Source organism: Opisthocomus hoazin, chromosome 6, assembly GCF_030867145.1.
Source record: "Opisthocomus hoazin isolate bOpiHoa1 chromosome 6, bOpiHoa1.hap1, whole genome shotgun sequence".
NCBI lineage: Eukaryota > Metazoa > Chordata > Aves > Opisthocomiformes > Opisthocomidae > Opisthocomus > Opisthocomus hoazin.
This window is the reverse complement of record NC_134419.1, coordinates 67,126,834-67,146,042: the sequence shown is the minus strand read 5'-3', so window position 1 is coordinate 67,146,042 and position 19,209 is coordinate 67,126,834. Positions and strand designations below refer to the sequence as shown.

At 42.7% G+C, this 19,209-nt stretch overlaps 1 protein-coding gene across 1 annotated transcript in view; it reads right to left on the bottom strand.

Moving 5' to 3' along the window:
- SORCS3 (sortilin related VPS10 domain containing receptor 3) overlaps positions 1-19,209 on the bottom strand; it is a 334,020-nt gene that overhangs the window by 131,135 nt on the left and 183,676 nt on the right. The window contains exon 4 of the mRNA XM_075423696.1: positions 17,191-17,349. Within this exon, the coding sequence (XP_075279811.1) occupies positions 17,191-17,349 (159 nt within the window). The remainder of the gene's footprint in view (positions 1-17,190; positions 17,350-19,209) is intronic.

The window sequence follows — 19,209 nt, the reverse complement described above, 5'->3', positions numbered from 1 at the left end:
CAGAAACGGACAGGGATGCAGAACAGGGAAGGGAGGGACAATACTGGGACTGTTAAGAGATCAGAATGGGATGAAGGTGGCAGAACTGCCTCCTGCTACCAGGGTCTATAAGGTGCACCACGAGATATCTTTACCAGTATTTCTTCTACTGGCATCCAAGAGGCTCAGCCAGCGGCAGAAGAGGGTTGCAGGCTGCTCTTGCTCCCAAAGCTGCTGCTTCACTCCCTTTTTCCCTAGTATCATCTCTTTAATTGTGACAAAAGACCAAATCAGCTCTAATGACTGCTGACTATTCTCCTTCCAAACCAGGCTGCTCCCTTTGACCAGCTTCTTCTCAGCTTAAAAATCACCAGGCAGTTTTTGATCCGAGGTCTCTGCTTACTGGATCCACCTGCTGCGTGGATATAGCCCTTGGGGCCATACACATCAGCCTGTGCCACAGAGCTCTGCGTCCTCTCAGCCCAAGAGGAAAATCTTGTTTGCTCCTGGGGACTCCACACTGCAGCCCTTTAGAAGGCCCTCCTCACGCTCCATCAACACTTACACTCAAACATTTAACAATTACGGGAAATAAATGGGAACCACCTGTCTAATGGGAAGATTTTTCATTCAAATGCGCTTTATTGTGTGATATATGCCTTTAATTACAGTGTGAGCATCTGGGTACATTCGTTGCTATTACAGACTAATCTTTCATGTTTATTGAGCATAAGACTACAAGGGGCAAAGCAGGAGAGGCTCAGATATTAGCCAGAGTGGAAAGTAAAGCTACAGTCAAATGCTTGGCTCTTCCTCTTCTTCGTTTATAAACTCTGCGACATTATCTGTATGGTAACCTCTATATTACGCAGAACAGGATGTAACAGAAGAGGGTTTTTTCAGACCAGTGAAAGAAACATTACACACCACCAAAACACTTTCCAAATCCATATAAGATTTTGCTGAGTTATTTCGTTGGGTGGAAAAAAACATTTCTGAAAGTGTATACGTAAGCATTAAAGAAAAGGGTTTGAAACCGCATTCAGAACAGCATTTTATTCTGAGATGTAATTGTTGCCCATGTGAAAAATTTGACATGGCTGGAAAGAGATAAATATTAATCTGGGCTCAAGGAGGACATGTCATTTTGGCAAAATTAAAGCAATATCTTTTGCTCCAGATTAAAACCTATGCCCTGCCACCCAATTCAGCTTCAGTTTTCCATTCATCCACATTTTCACAGGCAAGGGAGGTTACTCAAGACAGTTCCCAAGTTATGAGACCCACCACCCTGCAGACATTGAGCAAACACACAGCTGGAACTGATCCTCCTTGCACAGGTGGAAGTGCTGTAAAGCTGCTCCGACTTGGGGCCAGCTAGGGTAGGTGTCCACCCTCCTCACCCTGTCCTCATCTCACCAGCTGAAGAGCAGCAAACTTCACAGGTGCTTAAGACCTGCACCCCACTGCATAGTGGTGTTGTGCAACTCTACTTCTTCACAAAGGCAGGGCAAACTCACAAACTGTCCACATTCTTCTACCCCATTCTTCCTACAAGGACACTGTGCCCCTGAGCCTGAGGTCATGGGTTCTGTCCGGGATTTATTATGCAAAGAAGAGATCACTGCAAAATGTTTAGCGATCACTAAGTCACACTTTTTCTAAGAGAGAAACTCAGCCAGGTTCTTACCAGATTTCAAAAGCTGAGAAGTAGCTCTCGTCATCCTCAGGAAAAGTCAGAAACAGCAGCATTGCACTGGCCATTTGTGCTAAACACATTTCCTATAAGCACCCAAAATCAGGATGAGCAAAGGTTGAGCTATGCAAAACATATACTTTCTGATGATTGAGGAAGCTTATGGCTGGGCACTGAACAAATACAGCCTGCCTCAATTAATCCCTTCTCTGCTGCCGGAGAATCACAGAATCACAGAATGGTAGGGGTTGGAAGGGACCTCTGTGGGTCATCTAGTCCAACCCTCCTGCTGAAGCAGGGTCACCTACAGTAGGCTGCACAGGACCTTGTCCAGGCGGGTCTTGAATATCTCCAGAGAAGGAGACACCTCAACCTCCGTGGACAGCCTGTTCCAGTGCTCAGTCACCCTCAGAGGAAAGAAGTTCTTCCTCATGTTCAGACGGAACTTCCTGTGCCTCAGTTTGTGCCCATTGCCCCTTGTCCTGTCACTGGGCACCACTCAAAAGAGTTTGGCCCCATCCTCCTGACACCCACACTTCAGATATTTAGAAGCATTTATTAGGTCCCCTTGCAGCCTTCTCTTCTTCAGGCTGAACAAGCCCAGCTCCCTCAGCCTCTCCTCGTAGGACAGATGTTCCAGTCCCCTCACCATCCTTGTAGCCCTCCGCTGGACTCTCTCCAGTAGCTCTTCATCTTTCTTGAACTAGGGAGTCCAGAACTGGACACAATACTCCAGATGGGGCCTCACCAGGGCAGTGTAGAGGGGAAGGAGAACCTCCCTCGTCCTGCTGGCCACACTCTTCTTGATGCACCCCAGGATCCCATTGGCCTTCTTGGCAGCCAGGGCACACTGCTGGCTCATGGTTAACCTGTCGTCCACCAGGACACCCAGGTCCCTCTCCACAGAGCTGCTCTCCAGCAGGTCTTCCCCAAGCCTGTACTGATGCATGGGGTTGTTCCTCCCCAGGTGCAGGACCCTGCATTTGCCTTTGTTGAACCTCATCAGGTTCCTCTCTGCCAAACTTTCCAGAGACCACTGCAGCCTCTCTGCATGCACACACAATAACAAACCTGTGAAGCTGGAGGGGTTTGCTCTGCTCAGTGGCATTAGCACATCAGCCCAGCAGGTTCGTGAGGCAGTGCTGTGCATTCCGAGCAGCTAAACACATTGCTCTCCGTGGCAGAGGTTTCACTGAGTCTGAGGCAAAGCTGCATACACCAAGAAACACATCACAGTCTCAGGTGTCAGGAAAGGTAGTAACAGAAGTGACCCAAGAAGAGAGATTCCAAGAATTGAATGTGCAGAATTTCTCCAGGGATTGTGAAAAGGAAGCACAGAACTGTCTACCTGTATGTAAACCGCAAACTCCAAGGAAATGGGAAGCTTTGAAAGCTGGCATGGGTGAGAAGGTGGAGACAGACTTTTTTAATCCTTAGAGACCCTTCCTAAATACACTTCCTAAGACAGTTTAATATAAGCTTTGAAAATACTGATTTTTAATATTTCCTTTCCATTTTGTCGCTGGTGTCTATTTCTTCTCATGGCAACGTACTCTGCGAAGGGGCCAAAGGGCCATATTCTCTGCTCTGCCTGTTAGGAGATCCGTAAGTCAGGAAGGATGGCACAACTGGCATTTCACTGGATTTACTCTAGCTTGATTCTGCTTCTTGGGCCTTATAACAGGAGCTTCTAGGCTGCCAAAACACACCATGCTATCTCCAAATCTGGTCATGGATATGCCCCCAACGCCATCCTGAAAGGCTTCTGGGAAGTTACAGTGGATGAATTGGCTCTGCTTAGGAAGTGTACAGGTTCTGTACTGGCAGGAATCCCTCTCTCAAAAATTCTGGTCTTCACACATAGTCTATGCCCTATACTACCTGGGACCAAGGCCAGATACCGGACCAAACCAGCACAAAGAAAGGCCCACCATAGTTAACAGGAGTCTTGTGTGCCCCAAGGGAGAAACAGATGCTGCCCATAGGACAACTATGACTGTGAAATAACTTCCGTGAGTAAAATGATTATGAAAATAAGGTAGAAAACTTCAGCTTCTGATAGTGTTGAAGATGCAGCTTTAGTAAATATTATCTCCTACTCAAACACCCTAGGTCTTGTACCATCTTCTACAATTCATTCTTTTAGGCCACCTTCATTACCACACACTTGTCATATCGTGTCCCATAATAAATCGAGAGAACTAAAATCTAAGATGAAATGGCCCATACGTCTTGACTAGATGCCACAAGTGCCAAAATAAACTTGCTTCCGTGAGCTTGAACACATTATGCAATGAAGAAACTCACCGTTCCTTTCAGCCTCAACTCTCCTACTTACCAGTCAGCTCTGGTCTCCACCAGGGGCTCTGATAGATTGAAGATGTCCTCCAGTACTGCTCTTATTATAACACTCTTAAAATCCTGTATGGTAATTCAGTCCAGCTCTAGCTAGCCAAATTTCTCATTGGCCAGATTCCCTGGCAATCCATGCATTGACAACAAGCAACTCTTGCAGGCAAAAGCAGAGCCTGCTTACACAGGCACCTATCTCTACACACACATGAGCCAGGGACACATGCAGAAAGGGAGTTCCAATCTGGGAAGCTCCAGGGGAATATCCTTGCCTTCGTCCTGAACAGCAAGTGGTCTCATGGAAGGGGAGAGATGGTGTTCTTCCTGCACTTCACAGGAATTCAGTTCATACTGATCCAATGGTGCAGTGGAAACTTATAATACCACCCACGCACCAGCATGAAGGGCAGTGTACGGATGTTTACTGGAGGAATCCAAATGAACAGCATCATTGTAAATGCCACTCACCATCAGAAACAATTTAGCTTGACTGTTGTAGCAGAAACTGTCACTGCACTGAGACATCACTGCCAGAAAAATCACCAAATGAGAAACTCGCATGTTTCAGGATCCCCTAGGGCTACCGGGCACACACCATTTACATCGTCATCTCTGATTCATCCATCGCCTGGCTCCTGCAATCAAACAGTGGAAAATTGTACCTTTTGAATAAATGAATCCGCAATTGCAGATCATGCACGAAAAAGGAAGCTCTTATCTAACCTCTATCAGCAGCTCTCTAAATTTCTATATATTCTGTGGTGTCTATATTTAGGCTATTTATCACATTTAATTGAAACTCTAGGTTCCTTCACCCCATCTTACGGAGCAGGGTGAATAAAAAAAATCATACCAAAAACTCAACAATAATAAGAAAATTTTAACTAAGCTATAGGCTATGAGTCACCAAACTTGACATAATGTAATTTTAATTCCTTAATTCCTGAAGTTAACCAATGCTCACAGTGGCGGTACAGCATTAATTCATAAGATAAGGGAAGGCTGCAGAGGAAAAACAAAGCAGCCTTCTCTATGTTGTAACTAGAGAAAAAACACAACTCATGTGGCTAGGGAACATCGGACTTAATTTTGCAGCAGAATTTTCAGCTTTGTCACATTTGTGCCATTGGGTACGCGTGCATAACTCCTGTGGACTTGCACCAAGATCTGAGGAAATCAACTGGCCTGAAGCAAGTACTGTGTTAGTCAGAGGACAAAACCAGAATCCTGTTTTGGCAGCAAAACTTTTGATGACATTATTGTTCTCTTACTGTATGGCAGGAAAATACCCTTGGGTACAGTATATTCCGCTAACGTGTTATTTGTATGTCCTGTTATCTCTCAAAGACTGCAAGTATAAAATGCTACCAAATCTACATTCCAATGGTTTACGATCATTGATCCTCTGGCAGAAACGAGATGCCCAAGGTAGGACACTGTGGGAAGGATCAGGTTTTCCTCTTTTTGCACTACAGAAATCCCAAGGATTTTCTATTAAGCTTTCAGTTTTGTTGATTTTTTTAATCAACTGTCATTCTCTCAAAAATATCTGCCTTCATTTTGGTGCCTCAGCTCCTCCTTTTATCACACCCACAAAACTTCAGATGTGCCAAAATCTTACTGCATCATGCCCTAACTTTCATTTTATAGCCACCCATGGTCCTATAAAAATCAATTGAACATGAACCTAAAGGATTTTATTACACTGGACAAACTTCTTGTAACTGCCACAAAACTGTTGTGGGGCTTTTACTGCAAAAATTCAAATACACACACAAGTGTGTGCACACCCCATACAAACAGGCCACCAGCCTTGTGCCAGACAGCCTGTATGGAAGACCAGTTTGAAATAAGCACCAAAATGCAACTGAAGATGTGCCGCATCTGGAATGATGAATAAAGATCTCTCTTAGAGGCATAAATGACCCAAAGCAGAACAGTGCTAGAATAAGGAGATTATGAAAATCTTAGCCTTTTTGCCTTTTTTTTTCTTTAAAGATAAAAATTCTAGTTTTATTAAATGTGAGAAAACATTTGATAAAACATGATTCCAAACATTTCCTCAGTCACAGAAGCATCAACAGAAATGTAAGAGTAGACAACTGAAATTATTCAAACACCTTCTTGATTTTTTTCTCTGCTAAACTCATGACTTTGGAAGGACCAATTAATGACTTCTAAAAGCTTGGGAATGCTACTTCTGAGGGTGCCAGACCAGAAAATCCAGGCACTGGCCTCTTTTTTTACCACTGAAGCAACAAGGACAAAAAGCTGAAACACACACTGGGTTACCATTGAGCATATGGGAAATTTGAATCATCTGTGCCTACTGGGGGGACAAAGGACTTACAGCTGTTCCTCTGGTACCTTTATTCCCTGGAATTATATTGATTACATGCAGTTTCTTTCAGAAAGAAAAAAAATTAAAGAAAAGAAAAAAAAGGGAAAAAAAGATTTTAAAAAAAAAGAGAAAAAAGGAAAAAAAAACAAACAAATTTTCATGTGTCAGTATTGAACAATGGAAACAAATGGTTACCTTAACATAAGCAATAGCTTGCACAGAGGCAGATGCACCCAGGGAATTTGCATCTCTCAGCAAGCGAATTTTAGGGAAAAAAAAGAACAAACTATACACTGGAAGGAGTAAACTCCATCTATCTTGTTTTCTGCAAGAACAGAATACCACACATGGTTTCAGGCCAGATCCTCCAGTGATGTAAATCAGCATTTCCCTGCTAAAATCAATGGACTCACACTGAATTTCAGCTGCTACATATGTGACTGAACACATCCTCTGTAAACCAGCTCAGGTGTGCTATTAGATCAGAACATGCTCCATTTCCCGACTGAAACCAAGCTCTGGAGGCACGGATGGTTTGTAGCGACTCAAACAGGAGAGGAGAGAGCGCCAGAGAGAAACCTATTTGCAAAGGGCAATCTGAGAAAAAACCAGAGCCACATACCAGCTTCCAGTATCACAAAACTCTGTTTCACACAACAGCCCTGTGTATTTAATTATTTCAAAATAAATGCATGAGCTTTTTGGTGTACTGCTGTGCTGCAGTATAAAAGGGCCTCTCTGCCCTGTGGCACATCTACAATGACAGCACCTGCTGACGTGAAATTCCCACATGGGGCCTCCACCCCAGCCAAGCTGGAAGTTCTGCCACAGCCTGAAGCCTTGGGAGAGAAAAGGTTGCAAGAAGAGGAACTCCTGTAACATTTCTACAGGGCCACCTGGGCCAATGGAAAGGAAAACAGAACGTGATTTAGGAGCCTGAGTAACATTGCAGTTCTGTCACTGGTTAGCTGGCCAACCTTGCATAGCTCACCAGCTCCCTGTGCTTCAGTTTCCCTTCAGCCTCTCTCACTGCCTTGTCGACTCTGCCTCCCTGCTGGCAACCACCAAGCTGTGATTTGTAAGCCATTCAAACACCCTCTGCATGACAGCGTTATGTAACATGACCAGGACAAGACTGTGGTAACACTGGCACTGCTGGGTAAACCAGGTGATTCCTCCTGGTTATGGCATGAAGGAACCTACTAAGAACTGCATGGTGCAAAAATCACCAGGACATTCTGGGATTTACAAAATCTAGTTCTGCTTCACAGAAGAGTGGTAGAGAGGAAATACCAGATCCTCCCTGCTCCTTTTCTGAAGTTTCTCTTTCTTTGGCTCTCATGTAGGCATCTCTCAGCCATATAAAAAGGTTTTAATAATATATTGGTAGAGATAAGATATAACAACAATGTCCTGTCAAATGGATGGGACAAGCCCAGCAGGAAAGCACTATGCAGATATTGCCATCATAGCAACAGACTCCCATTGAAATCAAGTCGCAGATGCTGTGTGTGGTCTAGGGCCAGCCTGTTAGGATCCGATGACCTGACTGGGCCCTGCACCTCCTCAATGGCAACTCAAAGCATAGCTAGAAAAGCAGCTAGAAGCAAAACAGTGGCAAAGACTTTAGTCCTTAGCACTACCAGCTACAGCCTAGGCTCTGCGTCAGGATCAGGACTATACAATTCCTAAAGGTTCCCATCCTTGGATGGTTCACAGAGCCCTCTTCCTAAGTACTAGTGCTTCCTCAGGTTACACAAACACGCCAGAGGTTCAGCAGCTGCTAACAGGAGGCTGAACCACCCCTGTTTTAGGGGCAGAACCAAGAGCAAGGGACAGCCTACTATGCCCAGGCCTGCTATTCCCACCCCTGACTGCAGGCTCCTGGTCTGGCACAGAGAAATGCACCCCTCAGGAAGCACCCTCACAGACTGTCCCAATTCTTGTTTGCTGAGGACGTAGCGAATAAGCATGTGCAGGTGCATGCATGGCGGGGAAGGACTGTACCTTCACCCCTCAGCATCATCCATCCAGATGGCTGCAAGGACACTCATCTATCCCTTCCCAGTCATCTATCTTTGAGGATACTAAAGATGAAAGTACTGTCTTAAGTAGCCCACTGCCATGCTAATGTGCAATACTTCCAAACAGTGAGGTCTTGTATTGTGAAGGCAATGTGCAAACACTAGTTAATGACACCATTACCCAGACAGAAAGAATAGTCCCTGTGAGGCAGACTTCCAGCAGTTCTCAGTTGCCCGAATCACTGACAGTAATGGGAGCTGCTGGGTCCTGAATCCTCCTGGATAAAGCATGACCCTTCTCAGTTAACAAAACATAACAGCTTCTTAATCGCCACTTTCCAGAAAGCACTCTTGGTCCGAGGGAATTAAATAGTGTCCCTCTGTATTGAATTCTACATGCCTGCGGTCATAGTTTCAGGTGCCCAAAGCTATGGTTTTAATGTCCTGAAGCATTAAAGAAAGATGAGAGAACTGTAAAACCCAGGAGAGTGAAACTACCTATGATCCCAAAACTAAAAGCTCATATATGACTTGTATGTCTTTGCAGGCACTTTGCAATAGTGAAAGCCTGTCTCTATGACCACTTCACACCCTAATGTGCAAACACTCACACTCTTACAGGCCTTAATCCACAGAAGCATTTATGCATAACCTTAAAATTGGGCCCAGGCTAAACCATTCAGCTGCTGTGAGGTCAGGGTTGCCATTTTTTCTGTTAAGCTCCACATTTTATATGCAGTGCTATTCAAAATGAAAATTTCATAACAATTCACAAAAGTTTATGGTCATTGTCGCAGGCTCCTCTGTTACTTCAACTGTGATACTTTGAGTAAAATTAGTCCTGTTGTTCTTTGGCCTAGAATAGTCACCTTTCTAAACTCAAGCACCACATTGAGTCAATTCAGTGATCGGGAAACGGACACCTGACTGAAGCTATCCATAGTCAGCACCAGCAGACATCTGAGTGGAGTCAACAGTTGAATTGCGCTCTTTCTGCAGCTGAAAGTGATATCATCTATAATTCTGCTCAACAGATTTTAAAGCAGAGTTCATGTTGCCATCAGGACAGGGAAATACTGAGACGGAGCTTTGAAAAGCAATATGGAAGGGAAAGAAAAATGGGGCGAAAAAAGAAAGAAAAAAGAGACAGAGGGAAAGGGAAAGGGAAAGGGAAAGAAGGGAAAGGGAAAGGGAAAGGGAAAGGGAAAGGGAAAGGGAAAGGGAAAGGGAAAGGGAAAGGGAAAGGGAAAGGGAAAGGGAAAGGGAAAGGGAAAGGGAAAGGGAAAGGGAAAGGGAAAGGGAAAGGGAAAGCCTCCTGGATTCATCTCATTTCACTGAAGCGGTTGCCTGGTAGGCAACTCACATCTACACAAATTAATCCTGATAAAGAAAAACAAAATATCGGGAATTCCATCTTTGCTTGCATGTCACGTTTGCTCTCTCCTCCAGCGCAGGGGTCATTATAACGTGTAGGCATGACAGCAGGAACCAGGAAACTTTTTGTTGCTTTGATCATATTGGAATCATATCCCACGTAATCCATTTTGCACACATCCATACAGCAGGGTTGGTTTCAAGTCCGCTAATCTCAGGTAATACAGCAAATACTTACTTCTCAGCGAACAAAATTACTTCCTTGACAGTCAGTGGAGGCCTAGTCAATACAAATGAGTCTAAGGTCCAATTTACCTCATCCCAAAATAGTCACCTACATTTGTTTCCAGAAATCAATCAACACCATTCAGTAGATCACCACCAAATACTATGTGCAGTCTCGGCACCTAATACGGGTATACATTACTACATTTTAGATCACTACAGTCAGGCAAAATAAATCATGCCCCCAGTGCTCTTATTCTTCAACTTTTACCATTCCTTCATGTTTATTTCCATCTGCTATATTTATAACCACCCTTCACCCCACTTAGGCTCCAGATAAAATCAATATACAGCCATGATTTAGCATGGCCCAGGAATAAACACCAGGATCCTTGCTCTGTGGCACAATAAACTAGGTTGCTTCAGCAGAAGAGCACATTTAAGCATCGAATGTGTCTCACTCCATTTATCTCTATATTTTCCTTTCCAAAGTAAAACCTGTTCATGAAGTATCTATAACATAAATAAAAAGCAATAGGAAAGTCTGTTCTAGTTAAATCAAATTTCACGAGCAGTTACTTTCTTTTTGCCGCCACAAATCATCACAAGCCCAAAGTTCACTGTTTCGCTAGGACAAAATTCATTGGGCATTTCTGAAGTAGAGCCAGGGTTGCATAATTTAATTTCTCATCTCCTGTTAAAACTGCCAGGCTTACCATAATCAGAATGATAAATGCAGAGTCATACGTCTTCTTTCCGACAGTAATGCCCATCAATAGTTCAAATGCAAACAACTGTGACATTTGACTTTATAAAAATTACCTGGTGCAACAACACCACTTAATTAAATCATTTAAAAACTGCTTTTGTTACATTTAATGAATGATATATTATACTGCAACGAAACATGCAGCAACACAAATACTTCACAATGCTAACAATTAAGGCTCCCTTCACTTACGGCAATTGACAACACAAGTGCTCCTCACTTCATTCAGTTTGTGCATTCCAAATGAACTGGTTAGCGAAAAGGGTGCTTCTTTGCTAATGAGTTTTGTAATCAAGGCATCTATTTTAATTTCAAATTGGCTAGATTGGGGGAAATTGCTGAACTAAATGACTGGTTCTAATTAGGATTATAAAAATATTCATCATGCAGCAGAATTAGCGCAAGGTCTTGATTTCCCTACATTTGCATATAGCTTTAGTTAAAGAGTGGAAAAAACCTCCTGATAAATTGTCTTCCTTTTAATGAATTGAACAAACACTATATCTGTTTTAGTCGTCCTTTCATTTAAAGGCACTGATACATATTCATGATTTGTAAATGAAGTTAAGTGATTTCGATTCTTCAGTTCATTACCATACTGAAGAAGAGACTTCTGTAAATTTCCTTTAAATATTCCCAATCTCAAGGGTTTGGTGGGATTTTTTTTTGTTTGGTTTGGGTTTTTTTAACTTTACTAACATTTCAGTTTATCTGTTTGATGGAGCGCTGCCTGCCTGGGAGAGCTGCTGGCAGGTGGCTTGTCCAGCAAAGGACACATGATATGTTTGTAAAACCTGATGTTCCCAGAAGAGCATTCAAAAGGCAAAGAGATGAAAGGCTTATTTGTGGAAAAGTCATGGGAACAGGACTCTATCTGGGTTCAGCTTCTGACTTTGTTATACTCCTCAGTGGTAGTTAGGCAATGAAGCACTTTAAAGACCTGTGCCTGAATACACTGTGGATACTCCGGGGACAATGCTTCGTCTGTCAGCTTCATGTTTAACTGCAAGCTCTCTGGGGCGGGGATTCTAAATATGAATGTGTAATACAATGGACCAGTCAGTATGGTAGGGATTTCTAAGAGCAGTTACTGTAATATGACTTATATTAAACATGAAACGCTAAGTGTTCCTATATAGCTGGACAACATAATCACTTTATTTCATTCCTCTGTATGATAGGCCTGTAGGAGTAATTGTTATTACTCTGAGCAGCTTCCTCGATTTCTTTCCCCTTTGGGTGAAGAAAAGAATGCAGTAGGTGTTCCTCCAGCTTCACTCTGCAGGGTGCTCAAATGCCAAGTGACTGGTGCAAGACAAATTTGAAAGCTGAGAATTGTATCCGTAGGACTGGAACCACAGTCATCATGCTCTTCAGATATCAATGAGCCATGATGAGAAATTAGCCCCAGTGTGTTCTCTCACGTCATACAATGAAATGGTGATTCTGCCATGAGGATCCATGTGGGAACAGAAAGAGCTTATTTTCCTTGTTAAATATAATGTTCACATCTTGCTAAGAAAAGCTGAGTTTTACCCGAGAGGTGCAGTCTCAAGCTGTTGCTGATAAAAAGCAGAGGTTGCTCACACTTCTGACAACCATAATTACATCTGAATTCCAGGACCAAGAGCACTGCTGAGGACCAGGTGACAGCTCTGCATGCCTGCTGATTTACAGCAGCACACGTTGCTTAATTTCAGCACGGTTGCAGTGTGCAGCTGCTATCTTAGAATTGCACTGTCCAACATTAGGGGTTCCAACTCAAAGTGCAATATCCTCACCTGAACACAACCCTGAAGTCCCCATGTGCCTAAGTTTCCACGAGAGGCACAGAAAAATCTGAGACCAGTGGCTGGGGCACTTGCTGGGAATGAAGGAGAATACAACTGCCCAGCCTCTGTGCTAGTGAAGCTGAGTGTAACAGATGGAATGGGAGGTAAGCACAAAAGCCTGCAGCACTGGCACCCCCTGAGACACAGGGACCAAGGGTCCTTCAGGGGACCGAGGGCTCTCTTCATGTCCCAGCACAGTGACCTGCTATGACAGAGGAAGAGGAGATGAGGAGTTGTCGCCTTCTCTGTGTCTGAATATATATATGAAGGTCTGACTTAATTTCTTTATATGACTTCTTCACAAGGAGCCACATGGAGAGGACAACGGGCATAAGCTGCACCCAGAGAAGTTTCATCATGGTATAAGAAAGAAATTTTTTACAGTGAGAGTGGTACACTGGAACTTCCTCCCCCGTGAACATGGTGGAGTCCCCATCACTGGATGCCTTCAAGATGTGACTGGACAGAGTGCTAGATAATCACATCTAGGCTCTCTTTCCCAAAAAAGGTTGAAACAGATGATCTTTTGGGATCTTTTCCAACCTGGACTCTTCTACGATTCTATGAAAATGGCTCATCACAAACAATCCCAAACAAGACGGATGAGGTGCAAGGTAAAAGACTGCAGGAAGTTACTGTTAGCTGCATAAAAAATTAACTGGGATATCATACTCTAAAACTGTTATCACTTGGCCACTGTCAAACTGCACGGGACACGTAAAGACTGTGGTTCCACAAGGTTGTCATGAAGTTCTACTATATTCCATTTATTCACTGCTATCTTAGAATAGTGAATACACCTTCTAAAACATCAACTTCAAACAGACAATTATTTTATTAGAGTACAGAATTCAAAATGTGTTGTGTTTTTTTAGTTGGGTGGTTGGTTCTTTAATCAACTGGGTAAATAGCCTATAATCATTGTCAAATGTGTAGAAATTAGCTAAAAAGAAGGAGGGATGCTTAGGAGAAAAGAATTACTAAAAAAGAGGCTTGAATCACAGCCACAGAACTGTAGGTCAGAAGACCCCAGAGGAAAACTTTCTAACAGGAAGATCCATACCATTGAGTATTTTTCTTTCACACAAAAATGTCAATATTATTTTCTACTTTTGTACACAAAATAATTTTAAAATCTTTTGACCTAGGCAGTGACCAAACAAATTATTTGTAGGGCATTAGCTGTTGATATTTCATTTCACTGTGTGGAACAACACACTAGGCCAAATGGATTTTTAGATTCATCATTCTCGCTAATTTCCAAGTTGACCACAGCTTGCTTAAATCACCATATCATTACTTTTAAATGACAGAAAATTAAGAAAATAAATATTAATCTGAAAGCTATATTTTAATCCAAGAAATGAAATTAAACTTGCAAACTTGTTTGCACATTCACATTTGTGAGAGGATGGATTAGAGCTTCTCTTAATAGTTCCTACTGCTGGGAGTCAAATTGTACGTATTTGATTTGTTTTCAGAGTTACTTGCATTTTCAAATCTGCCTCTAAAGTAGTCATTACAAATAGACTTTAAAGGTTACACACACTTTTAAAGCTTAGAGAGGTGGAAAATTATGGTCTCCCACTGTAGGAGTGGCTGCACCACTGAACATACACCAAGACATTGACTTTCATTGGCACCTTCCTTGTCACAATATCTGTGGATGAATATTACCTGCAGGTTACAGGCTAATGCTAAGCCTTCTACTTTATTGCCCTTTCATGCATTCAAATCAAATTTGTTTCAGAGTAGTTGTATCCCAAAAACGTGGATACATGAAGTGAAAAAGCAAGCACAATTTCATCCAGCACCACCTATTTTGTGCCAGGCGACTTTATGCTGCCTCACAGGAAAATGGGCACAAAACCAAAAGGACAGGGGAGTACCAGCAGAACAAAGTTGCAGTTGGAGAATTAGCCCCTGACCTCAGCGTGATACCTCTTTGAATAGCCTTCTCACAACTGCAGAGCACTACTGCAGCCTCTCTAGCCACTTATTTTAGGAGCTCTTGATATCTCTCTTCTGGTCAGCCGCAGAGAGATCATATGATCATTGCCACTGGCATGATCCCACAATCACAGCTAGGAGAGAGGACATGACATAGCAACGTGAGAAGGTGTGAGATCCATATCGGCCTTCTAGAGAACAATCACAACAGTCTTATGAAGATGCACAAGGCCTGACAAAGCTACTTAAGGGTTTAGGATTTTCAGCCTGAAAGACACTTTCTTATTATCATTGGCCTACCTCCCATCTAACAGGAGGTCACGGCTCACCTCTGGTTCCCACTCAGCTGTGGCAATACTCCTGCTTCCAGACAGGCAGAAATGTATTACACTGGCCTCTCAAGAGACTTCATCTGTGGACTTCACATAGCACCGCTGTCAGAATCTATAGCACTGCCTTAGCACTCTCACAGCACTGCCCATTATCTCAGCATCAGCTCCAACTGCAGTGAAGCTGCATGATCCTGAGCCAGAGTGACAACTTTTTCACAGCTCTTGCTAAGCCAAGATGTGGCTGAAAATGATCTATACCTGGGTTATGTTAAGCAAACGCTTCAACTGGGGAAAGTGCTGCTTTCATGATACCATTCAGTGATCAACTTTCAACCAGAACTTGGGGCCATCTTTCTGAACACTGAAGAACAGCATCATGAGTGGCCTTAAACGCAAAGGCAGACATAAAGGCAAAGCCTGAACTTCATGTTGCTCCATTTCCATTTGATCAACAAGCTGCGGAGTACCTCATCTTTGCTCTTACACTGTGGATAAATTTGTTTGGTTCCTGGGATAAAATGCAAGCAGCCTTAGGGTGTTTCTTACTCACAGTTCACCTTCCTTGGCTCTGATCTGAGCAGAAGAGAACAGCTGAGGTGGGGACTCAGATGCATTAGCTTGAAGCAGCCGAAGCAAAAATACTCCTGGGCACTCTCCACAGTTGCATTAGTTTAAAGCAGCGGAAGCAAAAATGCTCCTGAGCCACTATTGCTGTACTGGACCAGGGGAGCATAATTACAACCTCACAGCCAAGTGCATGTTCATAATTTGTGTTTTGATATCTCCTTCCAGTGGCTACCATGTCATAAAAAGACTACAAAGCACTGGAAATAGAAGTACAGTGTTTCAGCTCAAGAACAGATGCTGCACACTGGATCTCATGCAAACCTATACTCAGCATGTCATATCTGGCTTCTCACGTCCATGAGCGCCTCACCAGATGTCTGTTTCTTTCAGGATGATCTTTGTACAAACACCCCCATATAAAATCTTCACCTCCACTTTAAAAGTGGCATCAAACCATGCCATGACAGCAAATAAATAGATTGGTCTTTCTAGTCTACTTCAAAATCCTTGTTACATTGAACATCTGAGTGCACAAAACTCTCTGACATTTGACTAACTCCTTCGTACAGTAAAGACTTGATACTACGAAAGGAGTGTATTTATAATAGCTTTGTGCTTGCAAATGTCACTCAAGCAGCAGCAGCAGTAGCATAGCAGCAAACCACCTGATGCCTGCCATAGGATTCTGTTAACAAGTGGATGGAAAGGTTACATCGGGAAGTACAGCAGTAGTAGATTATTTGATTATACTGTCAGTAACCACTTGGGTAAAGACTTGGACTAGCCTTTCAAAGGAAATTCTGTCAAATACAAGAGGCACAATATTCTGAGTGTAAAGCCCTTATACCTGGGATGTGAGACTGACTAGTTTAGCAAACTTCAGAAATAACTGGAAGAACTGAAAATCCCACCCAGAACACAAACACACTTGACAGATTAATGCAAAAAACTTAAAGTGGCTATTCAGCATGTTTTTACTTTCCAGAGTCTATGGAGGACAGAAGCAGAAGAGAGGAAAGATAACAGCTTGGCAAGGTCTAAGCTTTCTAAAAGTTGTTTCTTGATCAACAGGTCTATGTCGCAGCTTCGGGCTGTAGTGGGGACTGCTGTTCCAGAACTGAGGCACACGCTCTATTGCCACATCACTTTACAAGTCACATTGCGCCTGCGTTGCTCAGCATCTTTCAAGACAAATGAGTGCTATGTAAGAGCAGGCTTGCTAAGGACAAAGTAACAGACTTAAGAGTTATCTCATTAACAGAAGGCACTGCAAAGTGACTTAAAAAGTGGCACAAAGGAGTTTGTCATCTGTTGCTGTTCACGGATTTCCAGATAACCGAGTTCAGCTTGCAAGCAGAAAGAGCACCCCCTTCAACACAACAGCCAGCTGTTACGGACCAACTCAGTCTGAGTGCTCGATTCTCAAAGATAGCAATCACCAAGGCCTACAAATCAACAGATTTTTAGAACAGCTCCGTATGTCATGTCAAATCTCAGATTCTTTTCATCTTTCATACCATCACCACTATTAAAGTTTCCATACCCATCATGATCACTGTATAACTCCACTCCCTTCAGCAAGCTTGCTTTGGAGTCTCTGGGTGGGTTTCGAGCACATTTAAACCTTCAAGTTGAGAGCAGCAAAGCTCACCCTAATTTCTTCATGATCTCTGGAAGTGCGCAGTTCGAGACACTGTCCCCTTGACCATCTGGCTCAAGAATCATTGAAATATGATATCAATTGCTCACCTTTTGATCCAGACTGTAGGCCAAGATCCACTCCTCCTGCTTGGGGTGGAAGAGCAAGCTCTGGATATAGAAGTTCAGACGGTACTTCTGGTAGGTAGCCCCTTCATCAGAGCTGATGAGGATGCTACTCTCAACCTCTGGATCACTAAGCAGCATGATCTAAACAGAAAAATGGAGGGCAGAGAGTGTTAATGGAAAAGTGAACTGAACAACTAAGCATCACTTAAAAGTGAGGTCATACAGCACTGATTCCTCTTAGATCTATTCAGAACATTGCTCAACCGTGTAAACAGCCCATAGGATTTCCCAAACAGGTGGGTGTTTTAGTGTTTCAATTCCATTTTATTTGGTGATTCATTCATAGATTTCATTTTATTTTTATCCAGCTAAATTCAGAATCTAGCAAGAATGAAAAATGCTATATTGATATTGAAGGTGTTTTTGGTTGGATACAGCAACTCCAGACAGCCAGACCAGGCTTTCCTGGTCCCTTTCCATTCTACCACCTTTCTTCCCAAGTGTGGAACACTCTTTCTAAAAGTACACAACAAGGCACTCCTGAGATTGAAGCCTCATTATTTGACAGCTTGCAGAGCTACGAATGAGAGCATCACCTCATTGGAAACACAGAATGCCTACCTGGATCAGCTGGTGGCATCTGAAAATAGTCCATGTGCGTGTGCACAAACATTGATACACGATCTCGTATATCCTGCTTCCAATTTATACAGTAGGAGATATTCATTCACTCACTGAACACCTAATTTTCCCTAAGCGCAGGAAAGTGTATGACCTCAATTTGTAGACGAAGGAAAAAACTTCTGAGTCTCTAATTTTAATTAGAAAATTATTACCAATATTTTAAAATAGGTTGATTCCACATTATCAGATGGCATGCTCTACATAAATGTTATCAAGAAAAATGTTGTGGAAACATTAACACCATCTTATTAACATCTGGAGAAAATGACATCACATTAAAGCAAATGCCAGTACCATAAAATAAAGGCAAACAGTGGGAAATAAATTAGAGCTGTGCTAAACACAGCAGGCTATTGATACAGTAGCTGAAACAAATCTAGAATCTGCTTTTCAGCAGGAAAACAGATCCAGGAACTGCCTTTTTTAGCTAGCTGCAGAATGATCAGCTACTGTGATCCACTGCAACTTTGTTACACTCATGTGTCCACATTAACTTTTTTTATCCACCTTCACAGAGTTCCAACTTCAAGACTAAAATAGGGAAACACATTAATTTTGACAGCAAAAATCAATTACAAGGCATGGTAAGACCCTTGGTATGTTAGACCTTGATCAAGCAAAAAATTTCAGCGCTTGTTTAATCTTAAGCACCTCATTAAGTCCATGAAGTCACCAAGGGAAAGTGAATATGATGTAAACAGCTTCCGATCCTTTTCATTAAGAAATGAAAAGGGCTTTTCAAACTAGAACTGAACACTGTCCCAAGGTGAAGCCACCTCTCTGAATCCAGCTTGAGCTCAGAGCTCCTTCAACATGCCTCACATATATCGCTTACCAGCCTCATAAAGCAATCTCCGCCTGTTCCCACACAAAGCCACACCACAAGTCCTGGAAGCACACTTGCATTGTGCTCTGGTGCACAGCATGGGAAATGGGAAACGGCCCCCCAGGCAACCAACTCCCTGGGAATCAGTCTTGAGAATGGGTCCCGACGGCCTCCACCTAAAAGGAAGCTTTGGTACATTTCTTCTTTCTAATCAGATCAAAATATGTATTTTATTTTGCTCCAAACACAAAAGGTTTCCTCACTATTTCAAGATATTTTTTGTGTCACCAGTGACTTAGACTTCCAAGACATTTTGTTCCCCAAGAATACACCTGTTCATTTAAAGCACATTGCTTGTGCCAGAGAGAGAATGCAACACACTTTAGTAAAAATCACTCGCATCTGCAGAATGGAAGAAGGATGTAGGATTGCTAATATAACAAGATATTCCGGAGAGATCTTACATTTAAAAGGAAGGATGCTTCAGGAAT